The sequence below is a fragment of the Cherax quadricarinatus genome, chromosome 13 (assembly GCF_038502225.1).
Source record: "Cherax quadricarinatus isolate ZL_2023a chromosome 13, ASM3850222v1, whole genome shotgun sequence".
Lineage (NCBI taxonomy): Eukaryota > Metazoa > Arthropoda > Malacostraca > Decapoda > Parastacidae > Cherax > Cherax quadricarinatus.
Window position 1 is genome coordinate 8,559,039 of NC_091304.1, and position 22,628 is coordinate 8,581,666.

General features: G+C 37.6%; 2 protein-coding genes across 2 annotated transcripts; both read left to right on the top strand.

Moving 5' to 3' along the window:
- Positions 1 to 3,394: 3,394 nt before the first annotated feature.
- Positions 3,395 to 16,211, top strand: LOC128688620 (lysosomal acid glucosylceramidase). The gene is made up of 12 exons (XM_070084449.1): positions 3,395 to 3,537; positions 4,027 to 4,206; positions 5,354 to 5,483; positions 5,844 to 5,997; positions 6,257 to 6,417; positions 7,780 to 7,861; positions 7,995 to 8,147; positions 11,826 to 11,970; positions 12,254 to 12,333; positions 13,000 to 13,110; positions 13,437 to 13,603; positions 15,934 to 16,211. Exons 1-12 carry the CDS (start codon positions 3,486 to 3,488, stop codon positions 16,028 to 16,030), a joined length of 1,512 nt encoding a protein of 503 aa, XP_069940550.1. The 5' UTR covers positions 3,395 to 3,485; the 3' UTR covers positions 16,031 to 16,211.
- A 2,688-nt stretch (positions 16,212 to 18,899) lies between these two features.
- Positions 18,900 to 22,242, top strand: LOC128688621 (lysosomal acid glucosylceramidase-like). Its single transcript, XM_053776529.2, has 5 exons — positions 18,900 to 19,023; positions 19,442 to 19,621; positions 20,329 to 20,458; positions 20,831 to 20,984; positions 21,468 to 22,242. Exons 1-5 carry the CDS (start codon positions 18,972 to 18,974, stop codon positions 21,630 to 21,632), a joined length of 681 nt encoding a protein of 226 aa, XP_053632504.2. The 5' UTR covers positions 18,900 to 18,971; the 3' UTR covers positions 21,633 to 22,242.
- Positions 22,243 to 22,628: the final 386 nt, after the last annotated feature.

Sequence of the window (22,628 nt, forward strand, 5' to 3'; positions counted from 1 at the left end):
AATTAAGCATATATTACAAAGCATATGATTCGTACTTAATACATAATCTCTGTTCAGCAGATAACCCCAGAAATATCTCGTGAAGGACTGGTGAACGAAGGTACTAGAGATAACAAGAGATCTTGATTCTTTCCACGGAACAGCTTTAACATGGAAGACTGCAACAACGTTCCGTTCTCTTCTAGGTTTAACTACAAACATCCTGGAGAAGAGACGCTATCCGAGTTTTACGTCACCGTATTTTAACAGAAAGTGTACAGATCGCGAATTCCTTAGAGTAAGATTTACGACAGTAGTAATAGTAGTAGTAGAAGAAGAGAGAAAACAACTTTGCAACTCGAGATCAGTGATTCAATAAATGTGGTCTTGTGCGCTATGGAGACGAATAATTTTTTTTTCTAATTTGGAATAAAAATGTTGGTAGAAAGAGAATGCCATAAATTATGAGCAACTCTGTAGACGGAAAGTGGAAAAAAAATTAAGTGGCATTCTTAGCGTGCATTATGCAAGCCAAAATATTAACAGGAAAAAATGTGATTTACGGTAATATTTTTTTCGAATTAAATAAAATAATAGACAGGAGTTTGTTTTAATATAATAGTCAAAATTTTTTTAGAAAAAGTGCCTCAGAAATAATTTGTAATTAATTTAAAGGTCAGTCGACTCTGCGATGGCTTCTAAGGTCGCAGATATAAATGTGTACGCAAGTACACTTTATATATATATATATATATATATATATATATATATATATATATATATATATATATATATATATATATATATATATATATATATATATATATATATATATATATATATATATATATATAAAACATTACGTATTTGCTAAGAGATAAGACTCTCGATATAAATAAAGTGTCAACAGAAAGATGAAATTCAGTTCAGACATAAGAGTATAGGAATACAAAGTCCAAGCTTCAGTGACTACCTCGGAAGTGCGAGCTTCAGTGACTACCTCGGAAGTGCGAGCTTCAGTGACTGTCCCGGAAGTGCGAGCTTCAGTGACTGTCCGTGAAGGTGCACGACGGTGGAATAAAGAAATAAATAAAGTCGAAGAAGAGTAAGAGTCTTTTTGTATTATTAACCCAGAATAGACTTAATAACCTTGAATAACCCAAGAAATCAAGAAATAATCCGAAAACTAACAATAAAGGTAAAATTAAGTGTTGAAGTTTAAAATACTATCGGCTGTCAAGATCATTAAGGCCTCAACTTAATTTGTTTCTAGCTTCCGAATATACTTTAAACCCAAACAAAGTTGATTCCTTGTCTATAGAATGACTACCCCATGTTGGTGTGCGTAACCTCACGAGTTCAAAGTGCGTAAGAAATTTTTTTAAATAAGAACATTTATAAACACTTTTGAGTTAATAGAATGTTAATATGGAAAGGATACAAGGAGCTGTTTGAAATTATGGGGATGATGTGCACAGGCACATTCTTGAACTATTTCATCTACATAATTTACGCGGGGTACGACTAAGCAAGAATTTATTATACTTATCAATATTGGTTGTACTTCAGAGCTAGGAGGGATTTTAGAGGCAGTAGGCAGCACCATGCCTCTCCTTCATGACCCACACACTCTTGCTCACCCACAAGTACAGTTGAGCCTATAAAACTTTAAGTGTATAAAAAATTAATACCAGTAACTCTGATAAATTATAATATAGTGGACTGTATATTGAGTTTGTGACTTGAGGGGAATCTGTTGAGTCCATAGCATGTAAGTAATGATATATGTATGTTATGCAAAAGTTTATAAAAACAAAATTTAACTGGAGCACTCACCATAAATATGATGGATCACCATTTAATTACTTGTAGAACACTTCCTAACGCCTACCTAGCAAATAGATTTAAACTGGAGTCAATAATCTAGTTGCTAGGTAACAATGGCGTACTTTCGTGGGTGTGCTGTAATGACGCCGCATCTCGTTGAAGTCTCTAATGCCGTCTTATTGTGACTGCTTCAAGGGTAAATTTATCAGTACTCCAGCACACGATTATAGGTGACTTGATCCATTAATGAGGCCCCACACTATTTTGACCTCGTAGACGCTCAACTACATACAAATTTCAACCAGTGTTTCTCTCCCAAATTGAATATGGCATCTCCTGTGTATTCCTCTGTCGTCGCTGGACACCCTTCCCCCCCTCCACTCCCATTCGAAATTTCAAGAAGCGTCAGCCCAGGAACACATTCTAATACACAATTATTATATTCAAATTTACACATTCTGAATTTAAGAAAATTATAGAAATTTTCTCCAGGAGCAATGAACGTTCCTCTAGCTACATAGAACTAAGTACGAAACGTTTACTAGTGTCTACAATATATTTACACGGATGTATTATCCACTACAACTATCAGTAGTGTTTCTGTGTAGTATACTTAGATAATCCCAGCTACTTTATAGTAAGGGTCCCTTCTTGCTGTGAGGTCAAGAGTCTCTCACGTGAGGTGTAGGACACAGTATTCATCCTCACTTCAACGCTAGGCATATAGCAGACTGGATAGGGCAGGCCTGGGCTACTCCTCACGACTCCCTTAATTATACGCCTCCAAGAGATCCAACGTGTGTCTCCAATATCTCCTTGACGAACCCCCATGACACAACGAAGTTTATTCTTTAGTATTAGGAGGTGTTGTGATCTGCATTCCTAGGCATAAACTATTACAAGTAATAAAATTGTATAGAATAAAAATTCATCATTACACAACAGTTCATCAATGGATCTCAAGGTCTGCATGGCATCACCAGATTAAGCAAAAAAAAAAAAAAAAAAAACTAACGGATACCATCACTCCAAGAAATTATTTGGCCAGTACATCAAACTAATATGTAATTTTATTACAAAGTATAGCCAAGTATCGAGCACATTAATGTGTCCCCAAGGTTTCAAGGTCATTATATTAAGGTCACACAGCCAAAATCCATAATATTTAGACTACTTTAAAATAATATAAACTCAATACAATAAAAATACCCTTTAGTTACCACTGCCAAAGTAGCTGCGCTGCATGATATGTTTGCAAAAGTTAAGATATTTTTCCTGCAAAAAGAAATATTTTATTAGATCAAAACACCAAATAGACGCCTCATCTTCAAGATACATTATAATTTTTTTTACATCAAAGTCTATTTCAAAATATTTTGGTAAGTTTTACTAAATTTCTAAATTAATGATTCGTTGATAATTTCTAACGAGAAACTGACAATCCTAAACTTAGCATGAGTCAGCTTGGGAACTGTCGCAGGAGATAACTGTTGTCAACAGTGTGGGAGACTTGCCAGAACCAGCAGCTGCAAACAAGGTTGACTCTACCCTATGACAGCATATATTATATTGAACCTGCTATGTGCAGCGACACTCGACCACAGTAAGTCGTGTGCTACCTAACAGACGTCTGTAACGTCTGTATTTTACAGGAAGAGAACACGAAACCCGAAGTTAACATGAGGACTATAGTGCTTATGTTAGCCTTCCTCTGGGGCATTTCAGCACAAGGTAACTACTATGATAAGATATCTTGCATTTGGTCGTTACAACCCAACAAAAAAAAAAAAATCAGTAAAACCTCAAATGCGTCACTTCACCACCACCAACATACAGTATTATCAACTTGCACCATTTTTCCAACACTAACATTAACATTCCTGCCCAAAACTAAAATGTTACCAGCATACTCAGGCACAATACTAAGAACTTTAATACAATCTTTCATATGTCAAATTTAGTTTAGGCGCATCAACATAAATATAATACAGTATTCTATTTTTGCTCATTGTCTGCCAGTCACTGCATGAATTTACTGTCAATACCGAAAAACATATTTTGCAAGTCGATGCATATGACACTGCTATGGGACCAGTAATACACGAGTCAAAACTTCACACGAATGAGTAACTGTTCTGTTGTCATGCGACTTATGCTCGTCTAGCGTAGTAACAGAGTTCATGAGATCTACAAAACAGAATTCCATCATAATATTTTCAGATGAGTGCAACGCTCGTCAGGAGGAATATGGTTTAGTATGTGTCTGTGACGCATCTTACTGTGATCAGCCAGGCATCATCGACTTCCCTGAAGAAGGTAGCTTCACCGTCGTCACTACTAGTGAGGAAGGTCTCAGGTTCAACGTGGAAACTTTTCCTGTCTCCAGCGAACAGACCCCCGGTGAGTAGTGAATGCTGGAAAGAACACATTCAGGGAAAGTTTATCCGTTAGGGACAAAAAAAAAACTGACATAGGTCTTTGTCATTTAGCGGTGCCGGCCTTATGGTGGGGACGTGGCAAAATAGCTTGCTAAAACATCTAAGGGACATTAGGAAGATAGCGATGTAAAATTATCAAAAAATGTTTGGGAATCATATTTGATTTTTATTTCACTTTAAAAACTTAAATAGGTAACTCATATTTACCCTGACATGAATCAAGGGTCAGTAGGCCTACTGCAATGTTCCTGTGACATGAAATGCGGTTATTTATTAGTTAAGGTTAAGTCATCCTTGATTTGGATTATTATTATTATTATTATTATTATTATTATTATTATTATTATTATTATTATTATTATTATTATTATTATTATTATTATTATTATTATCAAAAAGCGCTAAACTCACTAGTTCCTTGATTTGGAAGCATACATGTTTCACATAATTAAGAGGATGTTGGCCTTGAGGATGTGGTTCCGACACTATTAGGAGAGGCGATATGATGGCGTCTAAGAACTATATTGAGTTATTTTAGGTTATATCTACAAAATATATCACTGTTGCTTGCCTACCACATTCCCATGCCCTCGAAATATTGTATGAATTTATTCCAGTGTCCGTGAATTTTTGTAAGCAAAGCTTATCTTTATGACTCCAGAAAATGGGATAGCCATGGTAGCAGCAACCGCTGGCTTACCACAATCCTGAGTTCACATATATATATATATATGTAACAGTTGACTGTAATATTCAAGATTTGTTTATGCCATGATTAGTAGCGTGAGTGACTTTGCTGTAAAACCTAGTTTCAAATCACCTAATAGTGCTCTTTTATACATTAAAATACTGTATTCACGAATTATGCATTTTCGGTATATAATTACTAGTATTATTTGAAGCGGGCTGAGTTATGAGGACACTAAATTACCAGGAAATAATGTGTACAACGTAATGTCTAGTTCCTAATATGTTTACCACGCCCCAATGTTATATAAATATAAGGATCAATAGCATTATTAAAAGACATGTTTATTTTGCACTTTCTTACTAAGAACATGAAACTAGAAACAAAAGCACAGACCTTTACTGACAAGTGTGTTTACCAGATGCTGTGGTAGTAACTCTGGACCGGGAAGACGTATATCAAACCATTATCGGCTTCGGGGGTTCCTTCACAGACTCCACAGGTCTTAACGTAGTCGGTCTTCCCAGCGAGGCTCAGGAGTACTTCCTTAGGTAAGGGAATTGGGGTAGTGGCCTCATAACTGAATTTCTTGGTCAGAAGCGTCAGGAATTATAAGGAATTCGGTGGAAATAAGGCAGAGTAGAAAATATATCTAACTGAAATCATGCAGAGTAAGATCTATACTACAAATCTCATTCTGCTTTTCAAAAGATGGACAAAAAATGAGGGATATAGACAAACGATGAAATATTTGCCCTGCTTGTAAAATTAACTTTCTTACATAAAAGTTGCTTTGTATGACTTTTTCTTTGCAGAAATATTAGATATATTCAGCTACTTTCATAGTTTTGCAAAAAAAAATCTCTTTATATACTCGCTCAGAAACATATCCCATTGTTTTACAACGGCAGATCCTACTTCGCTCCTGAGGGACTGGGATACAACTTGTGTCGCATCCCTATCGCTGGCAGTGACTTCTCCACGAGACCATACTCCTACGACGATGTTGAAGGAGACATCGACCTTGTATACTGGAACCTAACTATGGAGGATTACAATTATAAGGTAAATATTCTTTTTTTTTCAATAAAACGTTAGCTGGGGTATTGTCCTCGGAATATGAGTGTCAATCGATAACTTTATTTCGAAGTTCAAGTTTTAAAATCCAATAATGTAGAACGTGTCAGCGCTATTCATCGCTAGCTTACGAGAGTAAACCCGTCTCGTGCAGTGAATTGTACCGACACATCTTTAGGATAACACTTTAAGACGCTACGAGAATCCCTAAAAAAACTTTAACAAACCAAAGTACATATCCCTGCAGCTTCCCCTCATCAAGCGAGCTCAGGAGTTGTCACCTTACCAAATAAAGCTGTTCGGCTCCCCCTGGTCCTCCCCGACGTGGATGAAGACTAACGGCATGTTTAATGGGTCAGGAATACTATTAAAGGAGATGTGGCAGCCATGGGCCAACTACATTGTCAAGTGAGTAAGAGGGTTATTGTGCGTGCTAGCTGGTAGCCAACTTCTCAACTATGATGGCGCTCTAACAGTATATTGCCTTTCTACAAGTTTATGTACAGATAAGTAGTGGGGAGATGGACGCACTTTTGCAGAAGACGTTTCTCTCCTTGGACCTTAATCACTTCAAATGAATCACAAGGGGTAGGATTGAAGTGATTATCCACGTGGGCTTAGCGTTTCACGTAATTCGTGATGCATGTGATGATATATATTTAGTGAACCTAGTATGATACAGTTTTAATCAAATCCTAACCCTTGTGATGCTTGTTCGTATTGTGGCGTCCTGGACAGCCAATTAGTTTCTAGTCATTATTCGATTTTTCACCTAAAGTCGACATCTTCCGAAGAAAATTTAATATATATTGTTATCTAATAATAATGCATTTAATTCGAGCAGGTTCCTTGCCTTGAGGTGATGTTCATCTTGTTACGCATTCAGTCACAAGACCTTGACCTAGGAAGATTTTGGACTGGTCTTCCGTTTCTGCACATAATATAACAACATTTCTGTATACTTGCTGTACAGGAAATAAAATAAATATATTCACGAAGACATTAAAGTTATCTGAGCATTTTGTGCAATGTATTGAAGACATAATTTTTGTTTAGTACATAATTATTATTATAGCATATTATTATTATTAAAGATTAGCCGGTATTCTCCCGGCCCGGGCCTTTTCCAAGTGGTGGCCCGGCCTTGGCTCCCTCTTTAGGGAGTGTCTGAGACCTAAGTCTCCCATGGGAGGAGGCACAAGTACCTCCTCATCTTTGGGACCAACTGTCCCCAGGCCTAGCCACAAGCTAGGCCTCTCTGGTCTGCCATCCCCGCCCTAAGGGGGCAAATGGGAATGACAGTCTTATGAGCTAAAGGCTCGGGCTCAGGCACCTACCTTACCCTAGAAGGGCTGGGCATGGTGTCGATGTATTATAGCATAAACCAGCAGCGATATATATAGTTTTCATGACATCCATAAAATCAAAACCTTTACCAGTAATATGTTAAACCTCTAATGTCTTGGGAATTTAACTCATATTGTATGCCCAGTGCCATTTGATAAAAAAAGACACAAAAAACAAAGACAAATGATTATTAAATTCAAATGAAACCTGTAAATCGGTTAAGGCCGGATTAAGAACTCTTCACCAGCTTTAAGGCAGTACCCCCTCCCCTCCTTAAAGGAAACAAAAATGAAATTCTGACACACAAAATCAGTAGGTCATGTGTCATGTTGTATTCATATTGGTTCTTGGTCTTTGTTGGACGTAGTTTTTATTTTCTTCCATGTTGTGATAAATAAATACCTTTCACACTTGCTGTGACAGGTTCGTTGAAGCGTATGAGGCAGAAGGAGCTGAATTGTGGGGTCTCACTCCTCAGAATGAACCACTCTGTTATGAGTCTGATGTAAGTCTGAATCTTTGGTTTCTTTAAAGATTAAAAATGTTTATATACTTGAAAACTAATACTATTAAATATATTTAATGTATATTTGAAAGATAAAAAATCTGTGAAATGTTATTTCTTTTTGTTTTGGCAGTGGGCTATAAACTGTTTAGGATGGTCGGCGGAGGACATGCGAGACTGGCTCAAGACCAACCTGGGACCCACACTGGAGGCTGCTGGGATGAGACGTCTCAAGATGATGGTTGATGACTTCAACAGGGACACGCTGCCCTCCTATGTCATACCAGTAAGTCTTTGAAAATATCAGCTATTTATGATAAGCTGCGCTGATAACGCTGGTTCTCACCAGCCTATTAGTTAGCTTGAATTTGGTGAATTTTTATTGACCTAAGAAAAGCTTTTGACAAAGTAGACCACGACATCCTACTCCACAAACTTGATCATTACGGTATAAGAGGCCATGCGCTTGCTTATTTCAAATCTTACATTACTAATAGGTATCAGTATGTCACCATTAAAGACACAGCATCAGCAACACGGCCACTTGATACTGGAGTTCCGCAGGGAAGTGTCCTTGGTCCCCTGCTCTTCCTCATATACATCAATGACCTTCCAAACGTATCCCAACACCTGAAACCCATTCTCTTTGCTGACGACACGACTTATGTCATCTCTCACCCTAATCTTGCCACCCTCAACACCATTGTGAATGAGGAGCTGATCAAAATATCGACTTGGATGACAGCCAATAAACTTACGCTTAACACTGACAAAACCTACTATATTATGTTTGGTAGCAGAGTAGGAGATGCACAAATTAACATTAAGATTGACAACACTCTAATTACCAGAAATAATGGGGGCAAATTCCTAGGCTTATACCTTGACAACAACCTGAATTTCAGCACCCATATCCAGCATATAACCAAAAAAGTTTCCAAAACGGTTGGGATCCTCTCCAAGATACGATACTACGTGCCGCAAAATGCCCTTCTCACACTATACCACTCACTTATTTATCCATACCTCACCTATGCTATTTGTGCTTGGGGATCAACTGCAGCAACACACCTAAAGCCAATAATAACCCAACAAAAAGCTGTAGTAAAAATAATCACTAAATCCCATCCCTGGCAACACCCCCCCCCACTCTTCATAGATCTAAACTTACTCCCTGTTCAGTACATCCACACTTACTACTGTGCAATCTACATCTACAGGGCCTTAAACTCTAATATCAACCTTGACCTAAAATGCTTTCTTGATAGTTGTGACAGAACCCACAGGCATAACACCAGACACAAACATCTCTACGACATTCCCCGTGTCCGACTAAACCTTTACAAAAATTCAATGTATCTCAAAGGCCCTAAAATCTGGAACACCCTACCTGAGAACTCTAGAACTGCAGACACATTCATCACCTTCAAAACTACCATTAGAAAACATCTTATCTCCCTGATACACCCCGTCAACTAACTACACAAATACCACCTGGTGGTTCACACTTACACTCACCCATTTGACCATAAACAGAAATATTAATCTCAATCTTAAAATAATGAATCCTATGATACTCGAATACTGAAACTATGTACTGTGCCAAAACAAAAGCATTCACATTGCTAAACTCACAAACTAGTATTTATTCACTTAGCCATAATACCAACTTACCTCATAATTTGTAATATTTTACAATTAAGAATAAAACTAAGTCTGCCCGAAATGCCTAGCCATGCTAAGCGTTCTAGTGGTACACTGTAATCACTATTTTACTACATGTAACCCACACAATAACCAAATTTCTGTAAACTCAGCATTGTAATCCTTATAGAGAATAAACTTTGAATTTGAATTGAATTGAAGTGTCCCATACCCATCCTGCTTACACCTATCAATACGTAATATTACGTATCATTTAGATAATATCTGTTACATTTGTTAAACACTGGTAACAGTACACATAGATGAAGTAGTACCTTAAATGCATTATTTAATGCTTAAACTTTAGCCCGCGTTTGACCTTAGTGGGTTTAGAGCTTGTTTTTTTATTATAATTATATTAAATTATAGCCCTTTTTAATGTTCGATTGATATATATATATATATATATATATATATATATATATATATATATATATATATATATATATATATATATATATATATATATATATATATATATATATATATATATATATATATATATATATATATATATATATATATATATATATATATATATATATATATATATATATATATATATATATATATATATATACATAGTCGTGCCTTTTCTGTATGCAAAACTATTTTTATTATCTATAAAATGTATTTTTTGTTAATATTTCCCATAGGAAATAATGTAAATCCAATTAAACCATTCCAGACACCCAAAAATATTAACAAAAAATACATTTTACAGATAATAAAAATAGTTTTGCATACAGAAAAGGCACGACTAAATTCGAGGGTCGACTGTATATATATATATATTCAAAAGCATCATGTTACAGAAGCTCTCAGGGTACTATTACGCACAATAAAATATAAAGAAATAAATTATCTCAGTGAAAACCATCCCTTACAACCATCGTTAATCACTGGAGCAAATCAATAGCATCAAGAATTCTCAGGTTCCTGTACAGCAGAGGTCCGCGACCTTCCTACACAAGTGGGCTACACTTGATGGTCAGATGTGTAATAAGGGCCACACGGTTTTTGTTGACACTGCAGTGTGAGACCTAAATAAAAGTGAATTCGTAATTTGATGTGAGGGCCGCATCTATTTCCTAGAAGGGCTACATGCGGCCCGCGGACCAGGCCCGTGGCCTAATGGCAAGGCGCTGGCTTCACATAGTGAGGGTCCTTGTTCTATTCCCGGCTAGGGTTGAAACGCTGAGCGTGTTTCCTTACACCGGCTGCTTATGTTCACCCATCATTAAAAAATGGGTACCTGGGTGTGGGTTACATCCTGGGACAAAATTGACCTAATTTGCTCGAAATGTTCTGCATTGTATGTCATTGATGTAACCTAGGCTTGTGTACCTTGTACGTGTACTTGTAGAAATAAAGATATATTATATTGTTATTATAAGATCATATCATTACATTCTAGCACGAAATTATGATAAAAACTCAGCCTTGGTAATCAAAGGAAACCATTGTCGATTTCCCACCGCCCTGTAAAAATACCTAATATATTCAGATAAATGAGGAATATATGAATTTCATTCTCGTTTAATTTTTACTAGAAATTCCAGAGCTTTGACTTATGTTGGCTCGTAAATGTAATCTGGCTTTTGGCTGGTAACTATGCCTTTGTTCAGGTACTAACTCTTAAAATACTGGAAATAAACTTATTATTATTATTATCATTGTCATTATTATGTTGATCATGAGGATGCTGATGATAAAGCATTAAACTAGTCATATAAGCTTGTGTGAAATGGAAGACAATCGTGTTGAATTAATCTTAGGAAATTAATAGGAGATCCTTCTTCGACGTCAAGGCACTTCCTTGAAAGGACTGTGAATGGAATATCTCATCAAAATTTATTTTCTAAAACAATGAAACATTAATCCACTTGTGCATTTATCTCAATTGCTCAGTTTTATCTCGCAGTTTTGTTAGGTAAGACACATATGCAACAGTTAGGTATCTTTATTTCGAAACGTTTCGCCTACACAGTAAGCTTCTTCAGTCGAGTACAGAAAAGTTGACAGAAGCAGTTTTCAATAAATTTCTTGGTATGAAGTTCACAATTATAACAATAATAATATCGTGGCTAACAGATAGACAGTAGATGTTAACACTTCCTATATACACCGTGGGATGTATATTCTTCAGTTTATATACAGTGAGTGTTTAATTCTATTAGATTATATATAGTGAGTTTAGCTTTATCCTATGTTAGATTTTAAACTCAACAATCTAACTTAACACTAACTGGATGTACAGTTGTTTGAGGACCCAGAGTGTGATCAGTACATCGACGGTACAGCAGTACATTGGTACTCAGACAAGTATGTGAGTGCTGACGTTTTGGATCAGACCCAAGCTCTGTCTCCAGAGAAATTTCTTCTATACACCGAGGCATGTCAAGGTAAAGTTATTTTGGTAACGTAATGGAAATGACGAATAAAAACATTTCTTTGGATAGTTTGATACCCGAGAGTATGCAACTTCAACTGAAATTAACGTAAAAAGCACACTAATATATCTTAATGAGGCTAAAACACAAGCTACACGACTTTCCTTCATGTTGCTTGAGTGGATAATGATCTAGTCAATCGTGACTTAATAATATTCCAAAGCGAACAGAAACGTTGTTAGTTTATATTTTCAATATGTAGTTTGCGGAGAGTTAATACTTTTGGCTTTAACAGGAGTCGGCGAGGATGGACAATATCATGTGCACCTTGGGTCGTGGACTCGCACAGAGGAATATACTCACTCCATGATAGAGGTAAAGCCCTGCTGATCTATCAGTCTTCAGTGTTTCCTAGATGGTGGTGTTAAGTTTGTCAGGAAACAGGAGAGTGATTCATGACACAAGTCTTAATTAGTTAATGACCCGTCAACTGGTAAAGCGCCTGCTGGCTTACCAGAGCTAGGTTTGCACTCTATTTAAAACCAAAAGATCGCTAAATATACTTTTGAGATGTTTCAAGATAGTGAGCAATGTTTTGTTTTAAAGGTGAGTATCCTTCACACTGTACATCAAAGTTTGCATTATACGTATTTTGTGTTATGGGAAATCTGCGAACGGAAACTTTCCAAATTGATATATTAGCCTTACGGTTTCAGTTGCATTAAAAGGTTATGTTGAAAAATTACATTAATTGTCTTTATCATTCAAAATGGACAGGATTAGATTTGAAACAATCATGTTATATACTACATATGTTTATAAATATCTTTACTCGGATTTGTGAGTACTTAATTCATGGTTTTATTGATGTATCATCATAAGGATAGTGGTGAAAAGATATATCTATAACATAACACAGGCAGGCAAGCTATAGGGTTAATTAAACCCAACACTGAATAAATACCCGGAACCTTTAAAATAGTGCTTAAACTGAAATTTTGAGGACATTACAGTATATTAAATAACCGTTTATCCCTGCAGGATATAAACCATTATTCAGCTGGTTGGGTGGACTGGAATATGGCTGTGAACAGGCTGGGAGGACCCAACTGGGCCCATGGATCCCTCGATGCACCCATTATTGTCGATATTGTTAGTATAATTTACGCTCTTTCCTAACATCATATAATTTTCCCTGCTTACCAGAAAGCTCCTGTAATTTTTTTACTTTCAGTATAGAGTTTTAAAAAATATTCACGATAACACTGACATTAAAATATTATTGTAACGTGCACGCCGACTCATTAAATTTTTGAACTATGAAAATGTTAACATAACATCTCTTTTTTTTCAATAATGGTAAAATAATTGCCTGAAGTAGGTACTAGTCAACCAAAAACATCATCCTTTAGGGCAGTACAAATGTGTAACGTTATTATCCCTTCGAAAATACAGAAAATTCATTGTACACTGAACAGGATGCGGGAGAGTTCTACAAGCAACCAATGTTCTACGGTCTGGGTCACTTCAGCAAGTTCGTGTTGCCTGAATCTCAACGCATACACTCAGTGACCACAAGTAACTCGGTGGAGACCGTGGCTTTCCTGGACCCCACAGGCCGCACCGTCGTCGTTCTTCTTAACACGTGAGTGTTTATTGACTCTTAACTTACAATGTGTAAATAAGACCCACAATGCTGGTTATGACATATTATTGTGTGCCTTATATACATGCTGTCGGTATAGCCTACCAATGTATTGCCACGACTTACAACGTACTTATAAAGTATTCTAATCAACAACATTAGTTTCTGAAGTTTCCCTGCCACTAGATAATACATCTCATTGTATTTTAGATTATGTAATGATAGATAAACCTATTAAACGTGTATTAAAATGTCTTAAATTCTTAAAAAAAAGTCGCCATGACTGGCATGGTCATGTCTTGATAAGCCCCGGCAACTTTCAAATGTTCTACACACATATCACTCATGATGTGAGGATGGGTTACATTTGTATAGAATTATTATTGTTACTTACATGCTCCCAAATAACTGAGGAACTTATAAGCCTTTGTTTTACGAAGCTGAATTTTCGGGCTCCGAGCTGTTATCCTGCCTAAGATTATTTCACAACCCATCTCTATTTAATTAAGGTATTCTACCACCCTCCAGGATGTCAACATTTAACATACAGCTTTTGACGTAATAATGAACACACACACACACACACAGGACCAGTGCTATTTTTGGTATATGTGAACGACATGACGGAAGTGTTAGACTCAGAAGTGTCCCTGTTTGCAGATGATGTGAAGTTAATGAGGAGAATTAAATCTGATGAGGACCAGGCAGGACTTCAAAGAGACCTGGACAGACTGGACACCTGGTCCAGCAAATGGCTTCTCGAATTTAATCCTGCCAAATGCAAAGTCATGAAGATGGGGGAGGGGCACAGAAGACCACAGACAGAGTATAGGCTAGGTGGCCAAAGACTGCAAACCTCACTCAAGGAGAAAGATCTTGGGGTGAGTATAACACCGAGCATGTCTCCGGAAGCACACATCAATCAGATAACTGCTGCAGCATATGGGCGCCTGGCAAACCTGAGAACAGCATTCCGATACCTTAGTAAGGAATCATTCAAGACACTGTACACCGTGTATGTCAGGCCCATACTGGAGTATGCAGCACCTGTTTGGAACCCGCACTTGATAAAGCACGTCAAGAAACTAGAGAAAGTACAAAGGTTTGCGACAAGGTTAGTTCCAGAGCTAAGGGGAATGTCCTATGAAGAAAGATTAAGGGAAATCGGCCTGACCACACTGTAGGACAGGAGGGTCAGGGGAGACATGATAACGACATATAAAATACTGCGTGGAATAGACAAGGTGGACAAAGACAGGATGTTCCAGGGAGGGGACACAGAAACAAGAGGCCACAATTGGAAGTTGAAGACACAAATGAGTCAGAGAGATAGTAGGAAGTATTTCTTCAGTCATAGAGTTGTAAGACAGTGGAATAGCCTAGAAAATGACGTAGTGGAGGCAGGAACCATACACAGTTTTAAGACGAGGTTTGATAAAGCTCATGGAGCGGGGAGAGAGAGGGCCTAGTAGCAACCGGTGAAGAGGCGGGGCCAGGAGCTAGGACTCGACCTCTGCAACCACAAATAGGTGAGTACAAATAGGTGAGTACACACACACAGGCCATTCGGATTGGTGTTGCTCTTCGCCTAGCCTCCCCCATCCTCACCGAACATGGGTGTATTTGCGGCAGGGCGACAGCTGATCAATTCGGACTTCATGGTCTCGTGTGTCACACAGCAGAAGGGAAGTATGCCAGGCATGAGGAGGTCAATGACATCATAAAGAGAAGCCTCGCCACAGCCCGTTGCCCAGCTCAACGGGAACCCCAAGTGCAGAGGTCTGACGGAAGTCAAAAGCGTCCTGATGGAGCCACTGTGCTACCTTGGAAGGATGGAAAGCAGATTGCCTGGGACTACACATGTGCCGCCACATTGGCAGACACCTACTTGCCATACTCCTTAGTGGAAGGGGGGTGGAACTGCCAGCCACAGGGAGACCCAGAAGATCCGCAAATATGAAGACCTTCCCCCTTGCTATAACTTCATCCCAATAGGGTCGGAGACCCTTGGAGCATGGGGCAAGTGTGCTCTAAAGTTCCTAATAGAGCTGGGTGAAAAGCTTATCATAGAAACCAAGGACCACAGGGCGACCAGCTTCCTCTTTCAGACACTCAGTGTTGCAATCCAGAGAGGAAATGCCTGCAGCATTCTGGGCATGCGGCGCACCGCCGGGGAGCTGGAAGAAGTATTCGACATGTAGCTCTGAGTTACCTATGTTTTACTTTCTATCGTATTTTTGTGAATGTTTTGTCAATATATATATATATAATTTTGGTTTGTATGAAAGCTATGCTACATAAAACTTAATTATCTTAATATTTGGTTTCAGAGGTGACAGTGAGATAGATGTGACAGTGAATGATAACTCCGGCAATTTTCTTAATTTCAAGACACCTGCCAAAGCCATTCAGACAATCCTCCATTAGTATCCTACTGCCAGTAAAGGACATGCAGGACACCATCTAACATCTATCCTGCAGGATCTTTTACATCTCACTACTGATGCCTTGATGGTACTCTTCCATGAGGATGCATAACAACAATTAAATTTTTATTAAAGCCTGGGCCGAGTGTAACATCTGATGAACAATACATTCCTCTAAACAACCATCAATTTCTTTTACCTTGTTTCAATCATAATTATAGTTAAAACTAAGCGCTAAACCACCAGGGTCATACAGCACCTTGTTTCAAGAACGTTGATATTGTAACATTATGAACGTGAGGATTTGTTCGCAATATTTATTCGTTAAAACACTCTTTTATTCATTAATACAATAGTGGTGTTATTATATGTTATTATTGGTTAATATGGTCACCAAAGTCTGACTAAATCTCAAATAAACAAAATCCGACATTTTTTGCTTTTCTGCATCCTAGTTTTTAACTTTCACTACTCCGAAAAATGTAAGGAAAGGGTATCAAATTATGATTATTATTATAATTATTATGTATTATTATAATTATCACTTTCATAATCATATTGGGTAGCGCTAAAGACGTAAGGGTCATATAGTGCTCCTGGGGAAAAGGGAAGTATGGAAAATACTGTATATATTTTCCAGAAATTCAGTATTTATATGTAAATAGATGGCCATACTGTATTTAATAATATTTATGTCATAGAAAACGGAAAGCCTGCGTCTTGGTTTTGAATTGAACAGAACGTTAGAGTGAATGGGAAGAATTTTTCGTGCTCTAGAGGTTAAAATTGGGCTGACACCTCTCAAATAGGAGGCGAAATTGTTGGATGTGCATTCCTGCATAATTTGAGTATCAGGCGACTGGACAACACAGCTCTAGGAACCTCAGATAAGTCTGTTTATGTTTAATTCTGGCCAGTAATTTCATAAATTTAGACAGTGAGGTTTTCTGGGTATAATACACATTAATCTCCAGTCAAATTGGTGAGTGATATTAAGATATATTTTCCTTCTGTTATGTAATTGTGTATATATATAACCATTTATTATTTTTAATATACAGTCCACAAATTTATATATTTACCATCATTCCTGGTGTATGTATATTTCATTTAATTAATAGATCCAGAGCAACTTGTGGATATGACAGTTGTAGGTATCGAAGGGGGACATTTTTTGCGACCTAAGTGTCCCAAATTCCTACTTGTCTAACTGATAAATAATAGTTATCATTGTTCATTTACTATTATGTATATAATTATACATCCAAGTAAATGCAATTTTCCACAGGAAGCAATCAGGTTCGATCCAACGTAGGGAATAACAATTCCAATCCCTTGGATCAAACTCCCATCACTGGCGTCATGGAACCTTCCCTGAGGGGAAAATTTAGAGCGGTTCATAGTCTTAAGTAATTAACATCCACAATGATGCAATTAATTACGTTGTTACTGCATTCGCGGGAAGCACTAAACCCGTAGGTACATGCAACGCCTGGGATAATGGGAGGACCGTAGGTAGTACATGGTATTTTACCATATTTCATTATTATAAGTAAAAAGGTCTCAACCGAGGTGTGGGGTTTGTTGAATGGAGACGTGTTATGTCGAAGGGGAACGAGTGTGTCTGGGATTTATACCTTCCCATGAAGTCCTGTCTCACGAGACATGTTAGTAAATGAGCTTATCGACATTATATGTGACATATTATTTCATGAAGCGTATGAGCTAGGCCAGAAAATGTCATGAAAACTCTACAGAATCAATGAATCAAGAGTTTTGCATGGCTTCACCGAATTTATTAAAAAAAAATATGTTCTCAGGTAGCATGATGCCATAAAATAATTGTGAGGCACATACAACAATATATCCCCGAAGTTAAATAATCGTTTCATTACACATAATCACAATGTCTCAAGTGCATTATAGCAAAAAAAAGGTTACAATAGGATTCGAAACCATTTTGCAGTAATGCATCACCAGATTTTGGAGTTCTTATAATAGTCACATCACACCTAAATTCATGTTATAATCTGCCCTGAAAGAATGTAAAAACACCACAATGAAAATACTTTCAGTGGTCAACAGTGACACATTTTTTGCTCATTGTGACTTATTCACATACTTGTTGTATTTTACTACTGATATTCATTAGCTGCTTACCACCTTTTCATATGTAAACATTTTTCACTGCAAAAAAAAAAATTATTTTTTTGGTTCAAGATATTCAGTAGAAATCTCATCTTCAAGCTACACTATAAAAATCTCTTAACAAACATATTTCGAAAAAGTCTTCGTAAATTTTTCAAAATTATGAGAAGTGATCAATATGTAAATAAAAAATCGACACCATGCCCAGCCCTTCTAGGGTAGGGTAGATGCCTGAGCCAGAGCTTGTTGCTCACAAGCCTGCCATTCCCATTAGCCCCCTTGGGGCGGGGATGGCAGACCAGAGAGGCCTAGCTTCTCCCTACGATCCCCGTGAGGGCGGGGAATGAGGCTAGGCCTGGAGACAGTTGGTCCCAAAGATGAGGGGGTACCTGTGCCTCCTCCCATGAGAGACTTAGGTCTCAGACACTCCCTAGACAGGGAGCCAAGGCCGGGCCACCACTTGGGAAAGGTCCGAGCCGGGAGAATACCGGCGAATCTTTAATAGTAATAATGTAAATAAAAAAATGACCTTATTTGATTATAATAATAAACAATTACCATCGAGGAAATCACATTCTTAAAAAAACTTAACTTGCGTCAGCTTGGGAACCGTTGTTCACAAAATGTGGGAGACTTGCCAGAACCAGCAGCTGCAAACAAGGTTGACTCTACCCTATGACAGCATATATTATATTGTACCTGCTATGTGCAGCGACACTCGACCACAGTAAGTCGTGTGCTACCAATCATACGTCTGTATTTTACAGGAAGAGTATACAAAAATCGCAGTTAACATGAGGACTGTAGTGCTTTTGTTAGCCTTCCTCTGGGGCATATCGGCACAAGGTAACCACTACGATAAGATATCATTCATTTGTTCGTCATAACTCAACAAAAAACAGTGAAATTTAAAACAAAAAAGCGTCACTCCTCTACCACAAACATGCAGTATTATCAACTTTCACCGTTTTTCCAACACTGTTATCAACAATACTCAGGAACAATATTAACAACTAACATAATCTTCCAAAATTAAAATTTAATCTCAGCATATCAACATAAATACATTACAGTATTATCGATAAACATATTTTTCAACTTAATGCAAATGACGTTGTTTCTTCATGGTTCAACCAATGACCAATTATACACGAGTCAAAACTTCACACGAATGAACAATTGTTCCGTACAGTTACTCATTCGTCTAGCCTAGTAACTGAATTCACGCCATCTAGATAGTAGAATTCCACCATAATATTTTCAGATAAGTGTAACTCTCGTCAGGAGGAATATGGTTTAGTATGTGTCTGTGACGCATCCTACTGTGATCAGCCAGGCATCATCGACTTCCCGGAAGACGGTAGCTTCACCGTCGTCACTACTAGTGAGGAAGGTCTCAGGTTCGACGTGGAAACTTTTCCTGTCTCCAGCGAAGAAACCCCTGGTGAGTAGTGGATGCTGGCAAGAATGCATTCAGTAAAAGAAGAATGTTGTTAGTTTATTCGTAGGGCCTAGAAAAAAACTGACACGGATCTTAGTCAAATACAGTAATAACAAGTTTAATGGGGTCGGCTCTGTCATGGCGCAGTAAGACGGTGTGTCCAACAAGCCTCTTAAGGATATATGAAAGTTGGGTATGTGGTCCTATGGCAGGCCATTGCAGAAGCCCAATCAGACCAATGATCTAATTGGGGTGGCGTTTTAGACATGCGAACTTATGAGAGACTAGTGCGGAAATGGGAAGCTCTGATAGAGATTTTCCTGAATAAAGTTTATCTATATGGCTCTACAGTTTGCCATGACAGCAGTCACCGATGGCTTACCCATATTTACCACAGCCCTGAGATAACACACATTCACAAGAATTGGTGCAATATTCATGATGTGTTGACAGTATGGTTAGCAGCGTGAGTGACGTACATGTTGAAGTCCTGGTTTCAAATCACTCTTTACTGTTTTTCAAAAGATTGATATATTCACTAGTTATGTAATTTTCGTAAGTATTTACAAATAATAGTAGTGTTTGAAGTGTTTGTTGCCTAATATGTTAACCACAACCCGAAGTTATATAAATAGAAGGCTTATTAGCAGTTACTGACATATATTTATGCTGCAAACACAGGCATTTACCGACAAGAATATGCTTACCAGATGCTGTTGTGGTAAGTCTTGACCGGGAAGACGTGTACCAAACCATTATCGGCTTTGGGGGCGCCTTCACAGACGCCACAGGTCTCAACGTAGTCGGTCTTCCCAGCGAAGCTCAGGAGCACTTCCTTAGGTATGAATATCGAGTTGTCTTAGCTAGGATCTTTAGAAAATATAAGGGATTCGGAAGAAGTAAAACAGCATCGAATGTATACCCCTATGAAATTATGTCTGAGGTAAGATCCATAATACAAGACTCATGCAGTTTCTCGGCAAAGGGTGGTCACTGCATCAGGGGAAAAAATAAACGACTGAAGTAGCATATAAAGGGATAAACGGAAATTCTGAAGCACTTACCCAGTTTGTTAAATTAACTTTCAAACTTAAATAGTATTGTTTGTTCAGTATATAAATATCAGATATGACCAGCTACCTTTGTGGTTTTGAAGAAAACTCGATATGTATATATACGCTGCAAAATGCATCCCATTTTTTACAACGGCAGATCCTACTTCGCTCCTGAAGGGATTGGATACAACTTATGTCGTATCCCTATTGCTGGCTGCGACTTCTCCACCAGACCATATTCCTACGACGACGTTGAAGGAGACGTCGACCTTGTACATTGGAACCTAACTGAGGATGATTACAATTATAAAGTAAAAAATCCATTTCTTCTTTTTCCACAAAACTTATGCCAAGTTATTATCATTAGAAAGTGACGATGTCAATCAGAAGCTTTATTTTGAGGTTTCATCTTCCGAAGCTAACAGGTGTCAGCCAAGATACTCGCCCGTAGCTCACTAGGGGTCCTCAGTAATTCATTGTGACTGATGTCCTATGTATTAGGATGACACAAAGACTCACAGACTCGCAATTATACGATTGCAAACAAATCACGGAACGGGGTCCTAGAACTCACAGGCCATGCATTAAGTACTCGGCCAGTTGGCCTAGTAGTTAGCGCACTGGCCTCTGAGTTTTAGGACCCATTTTCCATGGGTTCAAGCCCCACCCCTTCCGCGAATTAAAGACACTTCGAGAATCCCGAAAGTGTGTCTGAATAAAAAAGTTACAGTTTACAAACATTTCAAGGCAGTTCGAGAAATTGCTTTAACAAACCAACGTATATATCCCCGCAGCTTCCCCTGATCAAGCGAGCTAAGGAGTTGTCACCTTACCAAATAAAGTTGTTCGGCTCTCCCTGGTCCTCCCCGACGTGGATGAAGACTAACGGCATGTTTAATGGCTCAGGAATACTATTAAAGGAGATGTGGCAGCCTTGGGCCAACTACATCGTCAAGTAAGAGGTTTATTGAGTGTTGTTGGTAGTCATCTCCTAAATAATGATGAATGTTGGTGCACCAGAATATTGCCTCGCTCTCTCTCAGTTCGTGTACTGTTGTTTATTTCGTTATTAGAGAAAGGAGGGTCGAGGCTAAACTACTTTTTACGCTGAATTACCCACATAGGATTAGCGCTTCACATAATTCATGTTTATGATAATATATATCTCGTCAGCCTAATATGATACAGATTGAAGTAAATCCCAACCATTGCTGGTGTCTGGTTTGCATTATGGTTTGGTGAGTCATATGGTTTAAAATCCTTAAAATCCCCGATATTTTAGCACGCCTTCCAAGAAGCCCGCCAAAATTCCGGGACGCTTCAAAATATGAGGCGCCCAGTACAACTGGTCATGTCACACCTGATGCGAGGATATACGTAGACGTAAAAGCTACAGGTCAGGGCCACGGCCGTATGTGCTCGCATCAAAGGTGACGTGTCCAGTGGTAATGGGCACCTGATGTTTTGAAGCACTGATGGCCGAGTGGACGAAAGCGTCTCGGAATTTTGGCGGGATTTTTGGGAAGTATCCTAAAATATCGAGGGTTCGATCTCCGGCTTGTCGAAGTATTGTTATTTACTTAAAACCACTCGTTCGTGAATATATATTATATACATATATATATATATATATATATATATATATATATATATATATATATATATATATATATATATATATATATATATATATATATATATATATATATATATGCAATAAGATCACAGTAAACAGGTGATTTTAAAATGTGATAATGTGAGTAGTCACGAAAGCGCTTGGAATTTCTCTATTCTTTCAGAGTGGTTGTTTTGCATATATATATATATATATATATATATATATATATATATATATATATATATATATATATATATATATATATATATATATATATATATATATATATATATATATATATATATATATATATATATATACATATCTCAAATTGCAC